Genomic DNA, 18,562 nt, shown 5'->3' with positions numbered 1-18,562 from the left:
ATTGTCATAGCTTCAGAAAAATTTGCACAAATTATTTTGAGAACTTTGCACGTATGTATTTTGAGACTGCGAGAGACGAAAAGGATTAACTATTAATATTAACCGCACTACAAATACCCGTGACGATAGTGACGATGACAAGCGGATACATTTAATTTTAATCGTAAAATCAATCAATCGTTTGTATAAGTTTTGTTATTGAATAAATTATCTACCCATCAATCGTGTGTATGTGTGTATGGTTGACGAAATATAGTTTGTGCCGAAACAACTTGTATGTCGAACCGGAAATCTTCATGAATGTATATTTTTTTTATTCAAAAATTAGAAGAGGTGAATGCTGAGATATAGTATAGGCTACTGACGTGCCAAATTATCAGAAAAAAAATCAGGCCGAAAATCTCTTAAGGCAGAAGATGGTCCCTTTTCCTGCCATGGCCTTTTAGAGTTAAGGTGACAGTCCATTTCCAACGACAGCAGCACTACCATTCATTTTACTATGGAAATTGACAATAACACCGACGCGTTTGTACTAGTAGTGCAGCTGCGGTCAGAAATGGAATGTTACCCTTATAGAGGAAGAACGTCAAAACCCGCGCGATCGTCAAATTTTCCGTCGCAAGGTTCGCACGACGCGCCGAATTTTTTATTCCTTTCTAATTTGATTTACGCGTCCTCTTAAAGAGTAATTGCATCTTCTTTTAAATATTCACGTATCGCATGACGTTTTTGCTGCAAAGATGCGTTTTAAATTACATGGCAAGTTAACAAGTCTGCTAATTAAAGGATGTTGAACAATAGACCATTGTATTGTATCTAATTGTTTCCAATGTCAGGATTGTCAGGTAATGACGATGCTAAGTCAAGATGTGTTTATGGAAATAAAAAATATCGATAGTCACTAAATAATTTAAGACTCAACTAACTAATTGATATTGATATTGATTACAGTAATTAAAATGTATGTCAACTTTGTCGATTGAGGCCTGTTTCAATGATATAGACACGCAGATTTGACTCTGTATAATAGTTATTTGTTTTACAAGGGGGCAAAGTTGTTGTTTAACCGCTCGTGCTAATATTGAAAACCGAGCATGCGAAAGATTCCAAAATTGAACCACGAGCGTAGCGAGTGGTTCAAAAAATGGAATCTTGAGCGTTGCGAGGGTTTCAAGGCACGAGGGTTAAACAAAATTTGCCCCCGAGTGAAATACAAAATTTTTCACCACACCAACCCGAAGCAAATAATAAATGTAAAAAATCAAACAAAATCAAACCAAATCAAATCCAAATGAATGTTATTAAATATTTATCATCCAAAATCATCAATTAAAAGTCAATTCTACCAGCAAACATAAGAAAAGAACTCAAAATTTGCATTTGATTACTTTGCCTCACATGTGGATAAAATGCAACTTTGCTATTCGTTTTTGAAGTGCAAAGTAATTCTTTCCGAGCTGGTGTGATGAAAAATATTTAATTTAATTTATGTTTTTCATGGCCAAGTACTTTTATTTTTAAAGTTAATTAAGCAATAAGACTTATTATTCGTGTTTACATAATTATATCTTTGACATACATCACATGTTAAAATTGACAACTAACGTAAAATTGTTGTACACATGGAAATAATTGACAGCTAAAATATTTACATATTTGAATTTATTTTGACTATTTCTGTTTATTTTACTGTGCGTCATAATTACTAATATATTTGTGACGTTCCACTGCAAAAGGTACCTTATGGCGGCTGGCGCTTAGTCGCATGGCGCCGCAATAATATTGGAGCGGCGTTAATAATAGCGTAAGCGCCAACCCCCATAAGGTACCTTTACCCGTGGGACGTCACATTTAAATATTAGTACCAGGGCTCCATTTCTCGAACGATATTAGTCTAATATTATTAGTGTGTTGCCATGGTAACCCCATACGATGTGACAGTTCGTGGACTAATAATATTAGTCTAACACCGTTCAAGAAATAGGCCCCAGAAGAACCCATCAAATATGTAGTGACTGCCAACAGTATCAACCATGTAGTTATGTACAAGAGTATGAAAATGTAATACTTTGCACAACATATATGTACATGCACATTTGTTGTTCACTCTTGTGGCATTTGTAAGATTATGTCAGATATTTTGCGCGCTTTGTTGTGCAACATTTTATTGCAGTTGACTTTACATATTACACACGCTTTGCTGCTAAATAAATATAAGGGTGAATCAACTTTTTCTTGTCACTAGTTGCCAAGGTTACGGTCTCCTGGGTCACTCTTAAAATACTAGTTATTTCGCATTTAAATGAACCAAACTTGAATTTTTTGATATTTATAAGGCCTTTCCATAATGGGACATCTACTAAGCACGTTTGTAGAACATGGTACAGCAGCTCTTCTAAGAAACTATGCTACTATTGTCTCCTGGCTGATGGGACAGAATAACAACAAGAAATAGCTCGGTAGGTGTAAGTTTTTTTTTAATAAATTCGGCATTGCAACTGAGGGAAATACCAAACACAACAAGCATGATAAAAACGCAAACACATATCAATAAATCAAAATAATCAGTAATCCGTGTAACAATCTATTGCTCCATTTTCACAGTCTAGACGGAGTTATACCTATTTTAGGTAAACGACTTGGAACTAAAACGAACTTTAAACAAAAATCCGCTTTAACATCACGTGTTAAGGTACAAATTCCACCGTCTGTACATCACTGCAGTTATTTCCTTGGCAATGACAAAGGCAAATTAGACTTTAATTTAATTGTTATTAAGTTCAATTTTGTTATCAAGGGTCAGGAGGGAGGGATTGAATGAGAGTTTTCCGGTTGTCACTGTGAGTCACCTTTTATCGTTTGAAACAAAACAATAGGTAGGGAGCTCTCCTGCTTTAAATTTCACATTCATATTTACATTTTCCTGGTATATAGGTTCAAAACCGTTACAAAACAAAAACAAAAATGCGAGGTATCATCAAGCAGTACTTAAAACTGTTAGCTACCTACTAATTGACCAATGATGAACACAAAATGTAGTCGAACCTGGTTGAAGTGATCACGGTAGTGACTAGTGATTTATGTATTTGCAGCCAGGGCCGCGACCTTCCGACCCGCCAACATTGACTGAACGGCGCCGGGGTGGTTCTGTCTGATAGGCAGGCATGTATTTATTTTTATAATTATTTATTGCAGGTGAATATACCTCTTACTTAAATGTATTCACTGAGCTTCTAGGTCATTTCCAGACAGTTAAAAAAATTGCAAAAGCCTGTAACTGCAGGGGTTAATAAAAATATAAAATTAAAGTGTGTAAAACAATTGTTGACTAAGAAACCTAAAACAGTTTTCTATACGAGTGGTAGTAAACTAAATCAAGAGTTATGTCATCAGTGTTTACCCCGGTATATTTAAAGCCGAGCCGTGAAATCATGGCGGTCAACGTATTTGCAACGAGACTCATCAAAACAGGGCAGGAAGTGAATAAATCATTCGCACGCTTTAATACGGGTTCGGTAATAAGGGTTCCGTTTGGCCACCTATAGAACCTTCTTCCTTCTTTTGTCAGTCGGTTAAAAGATGCCAATGTTGTAAGAAAGGACATAGTTTTTCTGGAGCCGCGACTGCTCATGCTAGACGTCTAGGCACAGAATAAATAATAGTACTAGGTACAGAAGACTCACTCTCTACTACTAAGTGGCGACAGCGCCACGCGCGGCTTATGGCAAACCCCAAAATTGGGGTCGAACGGATGTACTTTTAGCTACCTGTAGCAAAGCGACGAAATCGCGGAGTGAGCCACGCCTGGTCTAGGTCCTGATGATTGATTAGGGTACGGTAAACAGTGAGACAGTGATTGGAGGTTTGGGGAATTGGACATTGGGGGATTTGGACATTCGAGGAATTAGATCTAGACACGCGGCAGCGTGTCAAGCCAAGTTCAAGCAAAGGAACTGGCTAGCCAGCGCCGAGTGTAATATTACACGAACCACTTGGTGCCACTTTTGACCCTTCTATAACTCAAAACATCTTTGACGTAAACACATAAAACTACGTGTGTTTAATTATATCCATAAGGATACCTAGAAGCCCAAATTTCATGAAGCTAGCTCAAACGGTTATAAAGGTATGAAGGTCAAAAAGTCGTAAATTTTAAGACTGACTTATGACTTATAGTACCTAAACCTAACCTACTTCCAGATGACCTAGAAGGATGAAATTTGGAATCCAGCTTGGTTATTGTGTGTAACCGTAGGAAAAAATCTAAAAATAAAATAAAGTTAAAAAATAGGGGGGGTCCCCATACAAAAAAACCACTTTTTATTGGGACTGACATATAAGTACCTAAACCTAACCTACTTCCAGATGACCTAGAAGGATGAAATTTGGAATCCAGCTCGGTTATTGTGTGTAACCGTAGGAAAAAATCTAAAAATAAAATAAAGTTTAAAAATAGGGGGGGTCCCCATACAAAAAAAACATTTTTTATTGGGACTGATATAAGTACCTAAACCTAACCTACTTCCAGATGACCTAGAAGGATGAAATTTGGAATCCAGCTCGGTTATTGTGTGTAACCGTAGGAAAAAATCTAAAAATAAAATAAAGTTTAAAAATAGGGGGGGTCCCCATACAAAAAAACCATTTTTTATTGGGACTGATATAAGTACCTAAACCTAACCTACTTCCAGATGACCTAGAAGGATGAAATTTGGAATCCAGCTCGGTTATTGTGTGTAAGCGTAGGAAAAAATCTAAAAATAAAAAAAAGTTAAAAAATAGGGGGGGTCCCCATACAAAAAAATATTTTTTTATTGTAGCGTTGGAACCGTTACAAGCAGATATTTGAAACTACCCCAATATATGTATTATTATATTTGCTATATTAAAATAAAGTTTAGTCAAAAAATAAGTGGTGTCCCCATACAAAAAACTTTTAATACGCTCTAAACAACCGGCCAACGGTGTGTCGTCGGCGGCGCGCGGTACCACATAATTATACAAAGAACAGAAGTAAAGGTGGCCACTGACGAGCCTTCCAACAGTCCAAATAGCGTGGCTGCAATCCAAAATCGGTCCGTGAATGTCAAAAACGTACAATGTTTAATATTAGGATGCCTTCCATTTGGATGAATCCATTGTAACGGTATCCATTTGGAAGGCTCGTCAGTGGCCTGCTTAAAAACCATACAGCGGAAACACAAGAAAAAACATTAAATCTCAATACCTGCCTAGTTTTCTTTACAAAAAGTATTGATATCCCACCAAAAACATAAATGTGAAAAAGGAGAGCCAAGTTCAATACAAAAATTATGCTTGGCTGTGGGGCTCGCCGCAAAAAGAATGGAGATCTAAATGAGTGCCTCTGCCAAGTTCTATGCAAAATCCAAATATGTATTTATAGGAACAAAATAACTTTATAAACAAGTATTAAACTCTATTTCTTTGCTTTATTGGATACCTATAACAATTGCTGTTATTTAAAAAAATGTGAGATCTTAAAGTAGGTTAGATTTGGCTTGGCCAGGTTTTATCAGAATTACAATATATATAAAATGATTGATATAATGAAAACTGGCCAAGTCAAATCTAACCTACTTTAAGATCTCACATTTTTTTAAATAACAGCAATTGTTATAGGTATCCAATAAAGCAAAGAAATAGAGTTTAATACTTGTTTATAAAGTTATTTTGTTCCTATAAATACATATTTGGATTTTGCATAGAACTTGGCAGAGGCACTCATTTAGATCTCCATTCTTTTTGCGGCGAGCCCCACAGCCAAGCATAATTTTTGTATTGAACTTGGCTCTCCTTTTTCACATTTATGTTTTTGGTGGGATATAATTAAACAAAAACTGCTCAGTAGTTAAGACACTATGGTAGAAGTGGCACAGACGACCAAAAGATAGGCACAGTCTCACCCATATTGACCTTACAAGCGAAAACACATTAAAAGTGGCCATTTAACTTCAACACCCATAAGATCCACAAATGGACAGTTAATCGGCGATATTTATAGACTGCTATTACGGCTAAATTCAAAACCTTTCTGAGATTTAGGATAAAAACAATGGCAAGAACTTTCTATACAATTTTTTAACGCTCGCGACCGGTGGGATGAGCTTCGTAACTTTCGAATGTCTTAAAACATTTGAAGTATACATTTATTTTGCTCGCACATGATAGACTCACGCTGCTAACATGTATGTCACGCAACATAGGCCGCAAAAGTGTTTGACACGAGATTATTTGTAGAGCTATAGGTTATAGAGTTATAGGTTCTCGCGGGCTTGGTTTCCGCAACTCAACGTCATATTATGGCGCCTATTTTGCGTGGTGGGTTAGCGGCACTATTCTTGCCAACCCAAGTCTACCAAGAAGCCTAGCCGACCCTTGACTTTGCCGATGACTTCTGGGAGAGACCCCGGTGAGCCGAGGTGTTGTGCCCGGTATTCTACCACCCCTGGGCATTCGAGAATGACGTGGTGACGTTAAGAAGAGCGTGTCACATATTTTTGCGGCCTTCGAAGAGTAACATATTATTGCAAGTGACTGTAACACTATAACGTCTTTCTCAACTCGCCTTGATACGATAAAGGAAAACCAAAATAATTTATATTCCGGTCATGAGCTCTCAATGACGTATCGTGCCAACCTTGGTGGTAATGCAACTGTTTATAACTATAATAAGCATACCTTTATGATACGTATACGTTTCCGTGTTGACTCTCTAGAAATCTCCAAGTAAAGGTGTGATGGCTATTAGTTTCTTGCTACAAACATTGGCATGTTTTGCGTCATAGCCTGTGGCAGTTGTTAATAATAAATCTTGTTGCGCCTGTGAACGGGTTCCAGCAGGCGTTCTACATGACATTAAAACTCTCCAAAGGGCCTCTACGTGTTGGATCTATATCCCCACGCAAGCCTATCAAAAGACCGGGATTTATAGGCCCGTGAAATCCAAAAAGGAGATACAATAATCTATCGGCTAGGTTAGCCAATAGGGTATTGATATATTCTTATTCTACTGGTTAGGGAGGCGAATAGGGGAATTTTCGGCAATACTCGAGCGTGGCAGTTTAAGATATGAGAGATACCTTAGACCTAATAGAACAACCTTGTAAAGTATTTAGCTCTATATGTAGTGACGCGCGCCTAGGATAGACGATCAGATTAGTAAAAAAAATGGATAGTCTGAAATACTCGAGCGCGTCAGATTAAGATATTGGGGGTTGATTTTAGTGTTTAAAGACTAAATTTAACTAATCTGACGATAAGTCCTTGACGCCGCCGAGTTATAGCGACGCGAACTTGTAAAAAAAAAACGTTAATCCGGCATTCTCGAGCGCGATTTTTTTATTTTTTATCTTGAAGAATATAATCTAAAACTTACTAAAAATACAAAATCTGCCGGTTTCCGCATGACCGGAAGTGTGCAGGAGCCATTTCGTCTTCCTAAGAACGCGTTGCGGCATATAAGTCGCAAACGATACATTTTACAACAAAAAAAGTTTAAATAAACAAAAAAGGTAATTTTATTTTACACAAAAAAGGTCTCTTTACATTTTTGTCCAAAGTTAAAACTTTTTGACTTGAAGCATCATAAAAACTCAAACTCCCGGTTTTTTTGAGTATATCTCGAAAACTGAGGGTGTTAAAAAAAATTGATATGAAATAACGATGATTAAATTATGTGACTTTTATTATATCTCAAAAATTTTTTTTTTCTAAAGCTTCTCGACAATTTTCGTGGACTCGGAAAAAGTTACGCGTATCTGTATACAAAAGTATTATTAACATGTACAGTTTCATGTATGTATATTATTCAATAGCCTGTTGATCCTCAAATTGTTTTTTGGACGTACCGTAAGCAAAACGAAGTGAAGAATTGAAGCAAAAAAGAGGAATTTGCCATAAACATGTAATACAGACTGAGCGCTTCGCGGAAATATGCCGTCCTACCAGTATTTTTCCTTTATTTCGCAACATTGATGGTGGGGAAAGAAGCGGTAGTAGGGAATTAATTTTCGGTACACCCTAATATATATACATATGTTTATGGTCCCCTAACGTAGACCTATGTGCCCTCAGTATGACGCCGATTGAAGAGAGAGAAAAGACCCGACGGTATATTTCTCGAATGTACAATTATAATCCAATTTTTATATCATTTCATTTTTTTATACAATAAATAATACACTTCGTACTACATTTCATCTACATTTACGTTGGTTGTATCTATCGCTTTATTGTCATTCTTAAATTCCCCGTTTTATCAAGGAGAAAGAAAGGAAAAAAAAGAAACCAAAAAACCTTTTTCGGTCAGATTAAGAGAACCCACCAACATTTTTGTCAGATTAAAAAAATATGCTTTCAGGATACCGAGATAAACCTCCCCTATGAAAATCTGACGCGCTCGAGTATTTCAAAAAAACTTTTTTTTTTTGCATTTTCAAAAATTCATCGTAACTTATCGTCACGCCGAAATCGTCAGTTTTTTTAAAGGAAGCTTCCTTGGGGCCTACTTAACACCCCTTCCGAAAATCTGACGCGCTCGAGTAAATTTTTTTTTTTTTGCATTTTTGACTACTTTATATGCCTACCCCCACCACGCAAACCGGCAGATTAGTATACCGTTGTTATCAGAGGCACTCGGGGCATACGTAGTATGAATATCTGACGCGCTCGAGAATGCCCAAGTAACTGTTTTTTTTTACATTTTTGAAACACCGTACACGCCAAACCCACCGCTAAAATGGTTTTTGCCATACGAGCTTTTCTTTTCGAAATTATTTTATCTTTCGATTTTGATAGGTCTCGACGGCGCCGTTGAATTACGCCATTTAGCTACCTCGCCTCCCTAACTATACGGGTTTATTAAAGCCGAGCAACAAATGTCAATCTGTAAGTCCCTACGTCCCTAGACATCGTTGGCAAACGAGCATACGGCCCGCCCGATGGTAAAATTTAATGGTTACCATTTGTGAAGAATTCCAAGCGTTTGTGAAGAATTATACTTAATGTATTTGGCGCCGTGCCACCGTATTCTTAATCTACTGGACGCAAATGCATTAACATTTCATATCGCTAATGTCCTTCTAACGTCTCATTAGAATAATCAGTGTCAACTTCTGTTTAAGCTGTCTTTAGACGTGCAAGTGTGCGGCACTGTACGACACAAGCATATTCAGTACACACACTGACTTTTGCGGCACAGTGCCGCACACTGGTGGAATCCCGCCTTTACAGTTACAAAACGAAGCGCACAAAAATAAACAACACAATCAAAATCATATTTGTAGAGCCATAATAGCGAATCATATCTTGAAACTTTCAACCCTTTCTCTCCTGTGTTTCGTTGCCAATTCAAGGGCTAAAGCATATCTGAGTCATCAGATATTCCCAATACAAAGAATTCCCCAATGGACCTTTAAGTAAGATGACTGTTGCCAACATAGATATATAATTTCGATGCATGTACCTCATCTTAAGTTTATGGTCGAACTATACCGAATGCGCGGCGTAGAGAAGCGCATTCAGATGTCTGTAGTAATGTATGAAGTTATATTTTATACGTCACATCGCTAGCGTTGCGTGCTCTAGTGCTGCATATGGTTGTGATTCCACCTTAACGACAATAAACTAGAACTTTCTAAAACAGTTTAGCGACAATTATAAGCAAACATCTGCTCGAGATAAATTAATCTTAATTGTCTGTTTGATTGTTAGTCATTGGGAATGATTGACGTACATGCAACTCCATACTGGCAAGTTCAAAATGATTATATAAGGTTATGGGCCCATATAAGACAACCAGCATTGATTAGTGATGAAATGGATTCCTGTTGACCAACAAACCATTATAAGTATGAACTCGGCATCCGCATAATCGCTATGTATTTAGAGGTTAGATTATATTGGGCATAAAATGCTTTAAATAGTTGTCAATACAGAAGTCTTTGTTCGATGGCACATGTGATTGGTCATTAAGATGACTATTTGTCATGATTATGAATGAGTCAATGATTACATTGATTACATATGGTGATGTGAACAAATTTTATCCTACTAACAATGGAGGGTAATCTTTTAGAGTATTATTATGAAGTATACTACAGTTGCCTCCAGAAACTCGCGAACTAAATTGACATGAATTTGACAAATAAAATGATACCAGGAATAGCAAACAAAAAATAGTCAGGGGTATATGTCGATAAAATGATATCGATAAGTAAGACGCACTTACTTATCGATATGTGATAATTATAAAGGGGAAACAAACGATTTCGATTTGTATGAATGTGACGAGAAAAGGGTTGATTCGATTGTAAGATTGTGACGTTACCAATCAAATCAGGAGGTGGGGATGTGAAACTGACAAATTTCAATGTTAAGACGAAACAGGAGCTGAGTTTTAAATATTTTAGGTAAATATACCGATCTCGCTAACGGAAGCGGCTCCTAAAACTAGTGCGATAAGGACAAGGCGAAAAATCCTGCGTAAAAATTTCAAAAATCGAGGTTACGTACTCGACCGTTTCCTCCTCCAAAGCTTAACCAATCGTAAGCAAATTTGGAAATCTAAATTATTATTTTTATTTTTATTTTATTTTATGAAATTATCTGTGCCAGACCGTTTTGCTTTTTTGGCTAATTGATATCAGTTTTGAATACTACGCCTCTCATTGCGGCATAGTCAATGACGCCATTTTGGCCATTTTTGAAAGGCTCTAGCGCCTTAAAAAACAAAAATATCAAAAACAGCAAAACGGTCCGACACAGATATTGACAATATTAATCTGTGTTGAAAAAATCATTGCTCTAGCATCAAACCGACGAAGGAAACAGTCGAGTACGTGTGTATGGAGAAATGACCACTCCTGTTGGCTCTTAATATGCAGGTTTGGGGGCAAGTTGTTTATATCAAGAGGTCGCGGTTGTCGCCATAAATCTAAAATTGGTGATTTAATTTTACACAACGTAATTGGTAGATGAGATTGATCGATAATTAAAGTTAGACCAAGAAAAGTCTGCAGCGATTTTGATAGCCCACGCAGTGCAACTGTTATTTAATACGTCATAATTTCATAGAATTTTGACGTTTAAAATAATACTTGCACTGCGTGGACTATTAAAATCGCTGCTGACTTTTTTTGTCTAACTGTATTTAAATTCTGACCTAATTGTCAACTTGAATGTCCAGTTTAGGGACTGGTCTTCTTTACAATCGAAGCAATAGGGATCACCGAGACGATTTAATTTTTACGTCCACACCACACAAAATAAATGAGATATTTTATCTTATTCCCCGTCTGGGTCGGCCTTATTTGTATTTTGAGCCAAAATCACTATTTCTATGTTATCCTTTTTTTTATTTACCTACAATTATTAATCTACAACTTGTTACTCTAGCTGTAAGTTTTCCTAACAAATAAAATAAAATAAATATAATAAAATATTTATTTAATTACCTACAATATGTTTATCCAATATCCTTGTATCTATTACTATAAAAAAGCACAATTTTCGAAATACCAAGTAAGATTTGTAAAATAATTTAAATTACTTAAAGATACATTTTAACTGACCGCGCAACAGTAGCGCCGCTAGCGGTGAATTTTCGCGATATTCTCTAATTGAAACTTTTTTGAAAATATCGATATGAACAGCACTGGCCAAACTGTGGTATCATTTGTGCACATTGACCTGTCAATTTAGTTCGCGAGATTCTGGAGGCAACCTTAGCTGTGCCCGTGGCTCCGAGAGGGATTTCTTGAGTTTTTCATTTCAACAGAATTTGGACTAGCAACAGAAATAGCTTATATCTGATACCCTAAGATTATGAACCCGTTAGTTAACAATCTAACCTATCTATTATATGTATAACTCTTAGTTGATATTCATAAAGTCCTGTAAAGGAGCCTAATGCGTACTCGTGACCTAATCTTGGGCGGACACATATTACGCCCGGAGGAGGTAAAGTCTCTCGAGACCAAAAGGATCCTGCAGCTGTTTGAAGTTGCAGGGTAGGATCGAGAGTTGTAGTAGGTGGCGATCACAATAGATCAGGAATGGTTGCAGTGATACATAGGCTCTGGAGCCTTATATAGCCCCTAATAAAGAAGAAGAAGAAGAAGAAAGGAGCTCTATACCATTTGAAATATATGTTTCAAATGTATGTAACGGGTTCTTGTAACTGTTAATCACAAATCATAAAATCAGTTATTTCTACAAGTGCCCCTTTGACCAGAGTATGTATTGGCTAACAATGTTATCACTGTTATCAGTCCCATACAAGCTTATGGCAGTATGCATCACTTGCTTATCACAAAACGTAAGTAATTTGCTAAGACTGTAGATAAGTAAATAAATATAAATGTATATAGGACAATATATAATATGTATATGTGTGCTATAGGACAATTTTACACAGATCGGCCTAGTCCCACAGTAAGCTCAATAAGGCTTGTGTTGTGGGTACTAGACGACGATATATTTAATATACACATGTATGTATATACAAATACTTATATACATAGAAAACACTCATAACTCAGGAGCAAATATTTGTAATGAACACACATATAAATGCTCTTACCAGGATTCAAACCCAAGACCTGCTTCATAGGCAGGGTCACTACCGACAAGGCTAGGAGGCTGTTAATGTTAAGATAACAGTGCTATTATATTTTTATTTGTAGTATAAAAGCTGTCAATAGGATGCTTAATAAAGAAAATCAGCCATTTTTAAGGTTTCATAGTCAATTTTTAACCCTTTAGCAGGCTAAGACAAATTCCCACATAAGGCACTTCAAACATTAGATTGTCATTTTTGAAATGTCAACATGGTAAAGGGTTAATGCCATTAGGCGCCTTGAGCCACATAATTCGAGTATCATTGCTACCTACTTGCTACTTCTTAATTACGAGGACTGATACATATTTTGAATAACATTGTCACAACTATATGCATTGTCATGACTCTGTTTCAATTAGAATTAAGATTCATAAGAATCAAAACAAATAGTAATGTAAAATATAATTAATCAAATCCATTAAGTAAATAAAACTTTACTGAACTTTACTTTACTGAACGAGCTCGGTGCCGTCGATTGGACAGAAACGGCGCTAGACAGAGAAGCATGGCGTTCCTTAGTGTCAGAGGCCAAGATCCACTTCGGGTTGCTGCGCCACGGCAGTAAGTAAGTAAGTAAATAAAACTTTCATATCATTAGATAGGAGAAAGATAAACTAATTTAGTCCAAACACTCAAATCATTTGGTGTAATCATAAAACAAATGTTCACATTAAATATATTTTCACATTACAAAAATTTTCCATTACAATATCATTCACTTTCTTAAAGAACAAAGAAATAAAGTGAAGAATAAGGTTTTTCTAAGCTCTTTCTTTTTTTTAAGGTTCTAAGGAACCAGGAGGGATGACGGACTGACCAGTGCAAAACTAACATCTAAAACCACCAACAAATGCCAACTTCACCTTCTGAATTGATTAAGAACAGTGTATTTCAAACTTTTTCATGACTCAACCCCCTTAATAGGAACATCTTTCACTTGTGTATTGATTTAAGGCTGGCAGAGGCAGGGGGGTCAGGGGGGGGGGCAATGTAATATGAAGTCTACCTAAAAACACAACTGAGTACTACATTATGTAGTATAAAATTATTTGAAATATATGGTTCGAAGTTTTTGGAAAAAACTGGTTCCGATCCTTGCTGCAAATAGTATGAATCCCACCATAAACATAAATGTAAAAAAGGAGAGCCAAGTTCAATACAAAAATTTTGCTTGGCTGTGGGCTTCACCACAAAAAGAATGGAGATCTAAATGAGTGCCAAGTTCTATGCAAAATCCAAATATGTATCTATAGGAAGAAAATAACATTATGAACAAGTATTAAACTCTATTTCTTTGCTTTATTGGATACCTATAACTACAAATAGTATGAATTGTAATCTTTGTTATTGTACCTTGTTATGCAATCTTTATGTTGATGCAAAACACAATAACAAAATTATTTTTAGCAAAACATGTCTGTGACAATACTGACAATAATAGGATCATAGGTGGAGAAAGTATTGTTAATATAAATAATTGTCAAGTGATTAATTCTTGGAAAAAATTCTTGGAAAAAAGTGTGTCAGTGTATGAGAATATTATCAAACAGGAACTACAGAATATTATCAAACAGGAACTACAGCAAGTTATACAATGAATAATATAAGCAAATACAATGACGATAGTAGAGAAGGTATAGGTATACGTATCAAAAATTATTTCCTTCATTTTATTTACTTTTAGGTACATGTGATTATATGATTCATCATATTTAAAAAGTAGAACATTCCTAATAACTAATTCCAACCAAGTAGTCACGTGCCCAACAATTATAACTACGATTAGGAAAATGTCTACTCGTTTCGCGAATGTAGAACTGTTTTGCAAACAAAGATGTAGGTAGGTTTTACGTAGTAAGTCATGGCCACAATCTACCTGAGATTACAAGTAATTAACGTCCAAAAGTTCCAGAATAGCTCTCCAGCAAGATATTCAGTGCGGAAAAACATTATTATAATGAAACCATCATAACTACTTACGTATTGCGCTAGTTGTGCCACAAGCAGAAATCCCAAGGAGGCACGGAGAAAACTGTGCAAACATTTTGCACTATAATCAGCCATTACTTATAACTGTCACTCTTGTCCGTTTATCACCAGATTTGTCATATCATAATTAGACACCTAAATAACGTTTTATTCGTAAATTACACGAGTTGCGTAGTTTCCTTCCTATTCCATTGAATTTTATTGAGTGACTGATTTCGATTCGCTCGGATGACAGGCAACACGCAAATCAAAATGGATGGGTTTATTGTTGCCATATGAAAACGTAAAAACTTCTAAAACCACATAAACTACAATAATATACGTTTAATTAAATTCTTTGTTTTATAATTTAGCCTACTATTCCTTTGACAAATGGAACCATTTTTTATTTTGTATCTAAGACTAGATTTTTATTATTTTTTACTGGCAATCGCTACATTGTATTGTCAAATGGCTGTCGTTCAGAAGATAGACATTACATAATATGTTACATTCATATTAATTGCAAGAACCCTTTTTTAATTGTTTATTACTTAATGGAAGCTCCTATAATAGTTTTCATAATAAAATTTAAATATTGAATACCATGATCATGTATCATTTTAAACCAGTCAGCACATTGATTGACAGATTTATACATTCTTTATCTATTACAGCTGAAGAACGGTCCTTGAATGGTCCTTCATTATTGCGGTTGAATACCTATTTATGTTATTAAAATAATATAGGTAAACTGTGTGGTTTTGAAAATTAACTGTGCCAGTTTGTTAGTTCTAATCGACAAGAACTCACCGGATATGGGGTGACCGCATCCGTGTTAAAGTAATGGAAAGACAGAGGCAAAGATGCGTTTACGTTACAGCGCGCCAAAAGAAGAAGCTTCTTGAGCTAATAGGGAAAAACCCAGAGTTATTATCCACTAATATTCGGCAAGGGATTTCATACAAGAATTGCCAGAAAACATGGCAGAATATAGCAACGGAGTGTAATTCCATAGCCGGCGCCAAGAAGACGTGGAGACAGTGGAGAAAAGTATTACTTTTGAATTATCTTCTTTAAAACAAAATACACACCTATAACTTATAAATTGTATTGTCGATTTTCAGACTTGGCAAGATCTTCGGTCAAAGACAAAAAAGCGAAGTTTGGATGCTTACAAACAGTTACCTGCAACAACCAACAATCACATGTCACCTGAACAGGAAGCCCTAAGAATAAAAAATTCTCCTACAAAGAGTGAGAGCCCGCCGCGAGAAGAGACTCCGGAATTTATCCCCTTAGATCAAGACCTATTACAGGACCATAGCTTTAATAACGATATGGAATACACACACACAGGATCAATTAGTGAGCCCGAATCTCCCCCAGAAACAAAAGTTTTCACCTCGGAACGGAGAAAAATTAAAGTTAAGAACAATAAATACAAAACTTCAAAGCATTCTAATTGCTACTTCAACTGTGATGCCTTAACCAACATGGAGGAGCGGAAGCTACAGGTGAAAGAGGACTATCTTAAATTTAAAAAGGATTATTTGAAGCAAAAATTAAAATTAATCAAGGAGCAGACGGAGGCTTTGAAGAGCATAGCCAGAGAACTTTCTAAGTGATAATTTGATAATGTGTTGTAAATCTAGGTTTTTTTTTTGTACAATGCTGAGTATCCAAAAAATTATAATAAATAATAAAAAAATATAAATAATAGATTTATTTATGTTACCAGAGGGGGCAGAGGGCCTAAAGCGAATACCGAAATATCGATATCTGCTTTTCTTATTGCAAGAATTGTTTTCACTATACCAGAGAGGGCAGAGGGCCTAAAGCGGCTATAGCGAATACCGAAATTTCGCTATCTGCTTCTCTTATTGTGAGAGCTATTTTCACTATAGGTCCTCAGGTCAGATGGTTTTAAAATGTTCCTCTATTCGCGTGGTGAATCGGCTAGCCTGCGCTGCGGACCGGTGTTTGGAAACCCTTGAGTTATTGCTGCTTGGAGGTAAAACAACACATTTATATTGCACACGGCGCATATAACAGAAGCAAGTAAAATTACGGGCTTCAGCTGTCACTGGACCATGTATAAAAGATACATATAAATGCCTAAAGGCAATAAGTCCGCATTCAATATTTTTTTCTTATATTCTATAAAGTAATAAATAATTCTGTTTGCGAGCACGCTTTATTGAATCAAGTATTCGCAGTTGATTGCATTCTCTATAAACGCAATGTGCTGTCATTTCACTTTGACGTCAATGACGTCACTTATTGTCATTGTAAATTCTTATGATCTCCAGATTTTTTCTCCGTATTTTTAATAATAATGGTGTAAAGTTAATTTATTTCGGTTTTGAGCAATGTAAGAATAATGTACCTAATAATATTAAAGTAACGTCAAGCTTAAAAATTATACGTTTAAAGAAGATAAATGTCTAACAAGAAATACAGTAACTTTGTTCGGCCCACTTCGCCAACCGAAGAACTAGTATCCAAAAAGAAGTTCCAAATTAACACATCGATAAGTGGAGAAGAAGCAAGAAGAATATATTTAGAAGAAGTAAGTAAAACGAATAATATTCAGCCGTCATCAAGTAAAAACAATCCTATATCAAATTCAAAGAAACGTGCATTTAAACGTAAATGTGATGATCCAATATCAAATAAAGACCTGTTTATAGCAGTACAAAATAATGATATTGATACTACTAAAGAAGCGTTGGACTTATCTCCAGATAAAATAAATATCATTGATGATTACGGTTGGAGCTTACTCATGATAGCTTGTCAGGCTAACTCCGTAGATACTGTGAAAGAGCTATTGAAGAGAGGAATTGACACCACGATTCGGGATAAAGCTGGTAACTCGGCCCAGAGTCTTGTTATTCAGAATAAAAATCTAGCATTAGCCGATATACTGATAAGTCATAAGCGTAAAAAAGAAGAGGAAAACAAAATAAAAGTTCAATCAAAAACCAAAGTAAAATTAAAAGAATTTCATTGTTCCATCTGCAACCAAGTATATCCCGATGAGCAGGAGCACTTGTCGTCTACTATACATAATATAAATGCTAGTAAAGGAAAGAAAATACCAACAAATTATGCCATTCCGCAAACTAATAGAGGATACCAAATTATGCTAAAGGCCGGTTGGGATAGAGATTCCGGACTAGGTCCTGAGGGAGCAGGTAAGAAATATCCCATCAAGACTGTGCAAAAAAAGGACAGGAAAGGTCTAGGAAATGTGAAAAAAGAAGAGCCAAAGGAAGATACAGTCAAACATAAAACAAGGAAGTCATTGGTTAGAGAATATGAGAGTAATAAAAAGATGGAAATCAATTTCAGAAGAGAGTTTTACTAAAATAGTCAAGTTATCATGAAGTAATAAATGACTGATGATTGATGAATAAATATTTGCAAGTATTGACATGTTGTTTGTTGTATTTTTAGAAGTTTTGTTTTAAGTAGTTTGTGCAATTTACTGAGACTGACCACCATCTAACTACAAGATAATATATAGAATATAATATACAATACACAAAAATTAGTTAACCCTTTGACCGCCGTTGTCCGGTATAGAAGACAACGATAGAACGATACGCTGGCGCCGTCGTCTTGTATACAAGACACAAATTCAACCACTGAGTTAATGTGAAAATAATAAAAATTGCAATTTCATTTACACTCGTGTTCATATTTAAGGTCTTTGTTTTTTCATTTATTTGCTTTTTAAGCCGCTATATAAATCCCTTCTTTTATAATAAGGCATTTAAAAAAATTGCTCCAATTTTCAACATTTTTCATGTTCCTCGTCGCCGTTGTCTTGTATAAAAGACAGCTAGGGATGGGAATGTTAACTCGATATGGGAATTTTTAAAGTAAATATAAAGTCAGAAATATGATTTTATCTAAGTATTTGAACACTTGTTAATCGCCAATTTT

At 35.7% G+C, this 18,562-nt stretch overlaps 3 protein-coding genes across 3 annotated transcripts in view; 2 read left to right on the top strand and 1 right to left on the bottom strand.

The window, feature by feature from the left end:
- The window catches only part of LOC134672614 (NPC intracellular cholesterol transporter 1), an 82,322-nt gene extending 67,466 nt beyond the window's left edge, over nucleotides 1-14,856 (bottom strand). Inside the window, exon 1 of the mRNA XM_063530569.1 lies at nucleotides 14,621-14,856. Coding sequence (XP_063386639.1) covers nucleotides 14,621-14,704 — 84 coding nt within the window. The 5' untranslated portion in view covers nucleotides 14,705-14,856. The remainder of the gene's footprint in view (nucleotides 1-14,620) is intronic.
- A 437-nt stretch (nucleotides 14,857-15,293) lies between these two features.
- LOC134672605 (uncharacterized) lies at nucleotides 15,294-16,328 on the top strand. Its single transcript, XM_063530559.1, has 2 exons — nucleotides 15,294-15,661; nucleotides 15,736-16,328. Exons 1-2 carry the CDS (start codon nucleotides 15,455-15,457, stop codon nucleotides 16,234-16,236), a joined length of 708 nt encoding a protein of 235 aa, XP_063386629.1. The 5' UTR covers nucleotides 15,294-15,454; the 3' UTR covers nucleotides 16,237-16,328.
- A 568-nt stretch (nucleotides 16,329-16,896) lies between these two features.
- On the top strand, nucleotides 16,897-18,047 carry LOC134672571 (G patch domain and ankyrin repeat-containing protein 1 homolog). Its single transcript, XM_063530514.1, has one exon. The coding sequence runs from the start codon at nucleotides 17,052-17,054 to the stop codon at nucleotides 17,979-17,981; it is 930 nt and encodes a 309-aa protein (XP_063386584.1). The 5' UTR covers nucleotides 16,897-17,051; the 3' UTR covers nucleotides 17,982-18,047.
- Nucleotides 18,048-18,562: the final 515 nt, after the last annotated feature.

This window comes from Cydia fagiglandana, chromosome 17 (assembly GCF_963556715.1).
Source record: "Cydia fagiglandana chromosome 17, ilCydFagi1.1, whole genome shotgun sequence".
Taxonomy (NCBI): domain Eukaryota; kingdom Metazoa; phylum Arthropoda; class Insecta; order Lepidoptera; family Tortricidae; genus Cydia; species Cydia fagiglandana.
The sequence above is the reverse complement of the archived record's forward strand: the minus strand, read 5'-3'. Positions and strand labels throughout refer to the sequence as shown.

What these genes read in the sequence shown, in the direction of transcription:
- LOC134672571 (XM_063530514.1), top strand. Translation starts at nt 17,052, where the DNA reads ATGTCTAACAAGAAATACAGTAACTTTGTTCGGCCCACTTCGCCAACC.
- LOC134672605 (XM_063530559.1), top strand. Translation starts at nt 15,455, where the DNA reads ATGGAAAGACAGAGGCAAAGATGCGTTTACGTTACAGCGCGCCAAAAG. An exon ending in CGTGGAGACAGTGGAGAAAA is followed by an intron (nt 15,662 to 15,735) that starts GTATTACTTTTG and finishes GTCGATTTTCAG; the next exon opens with ACTTGGCAAGATCTTCGGTC.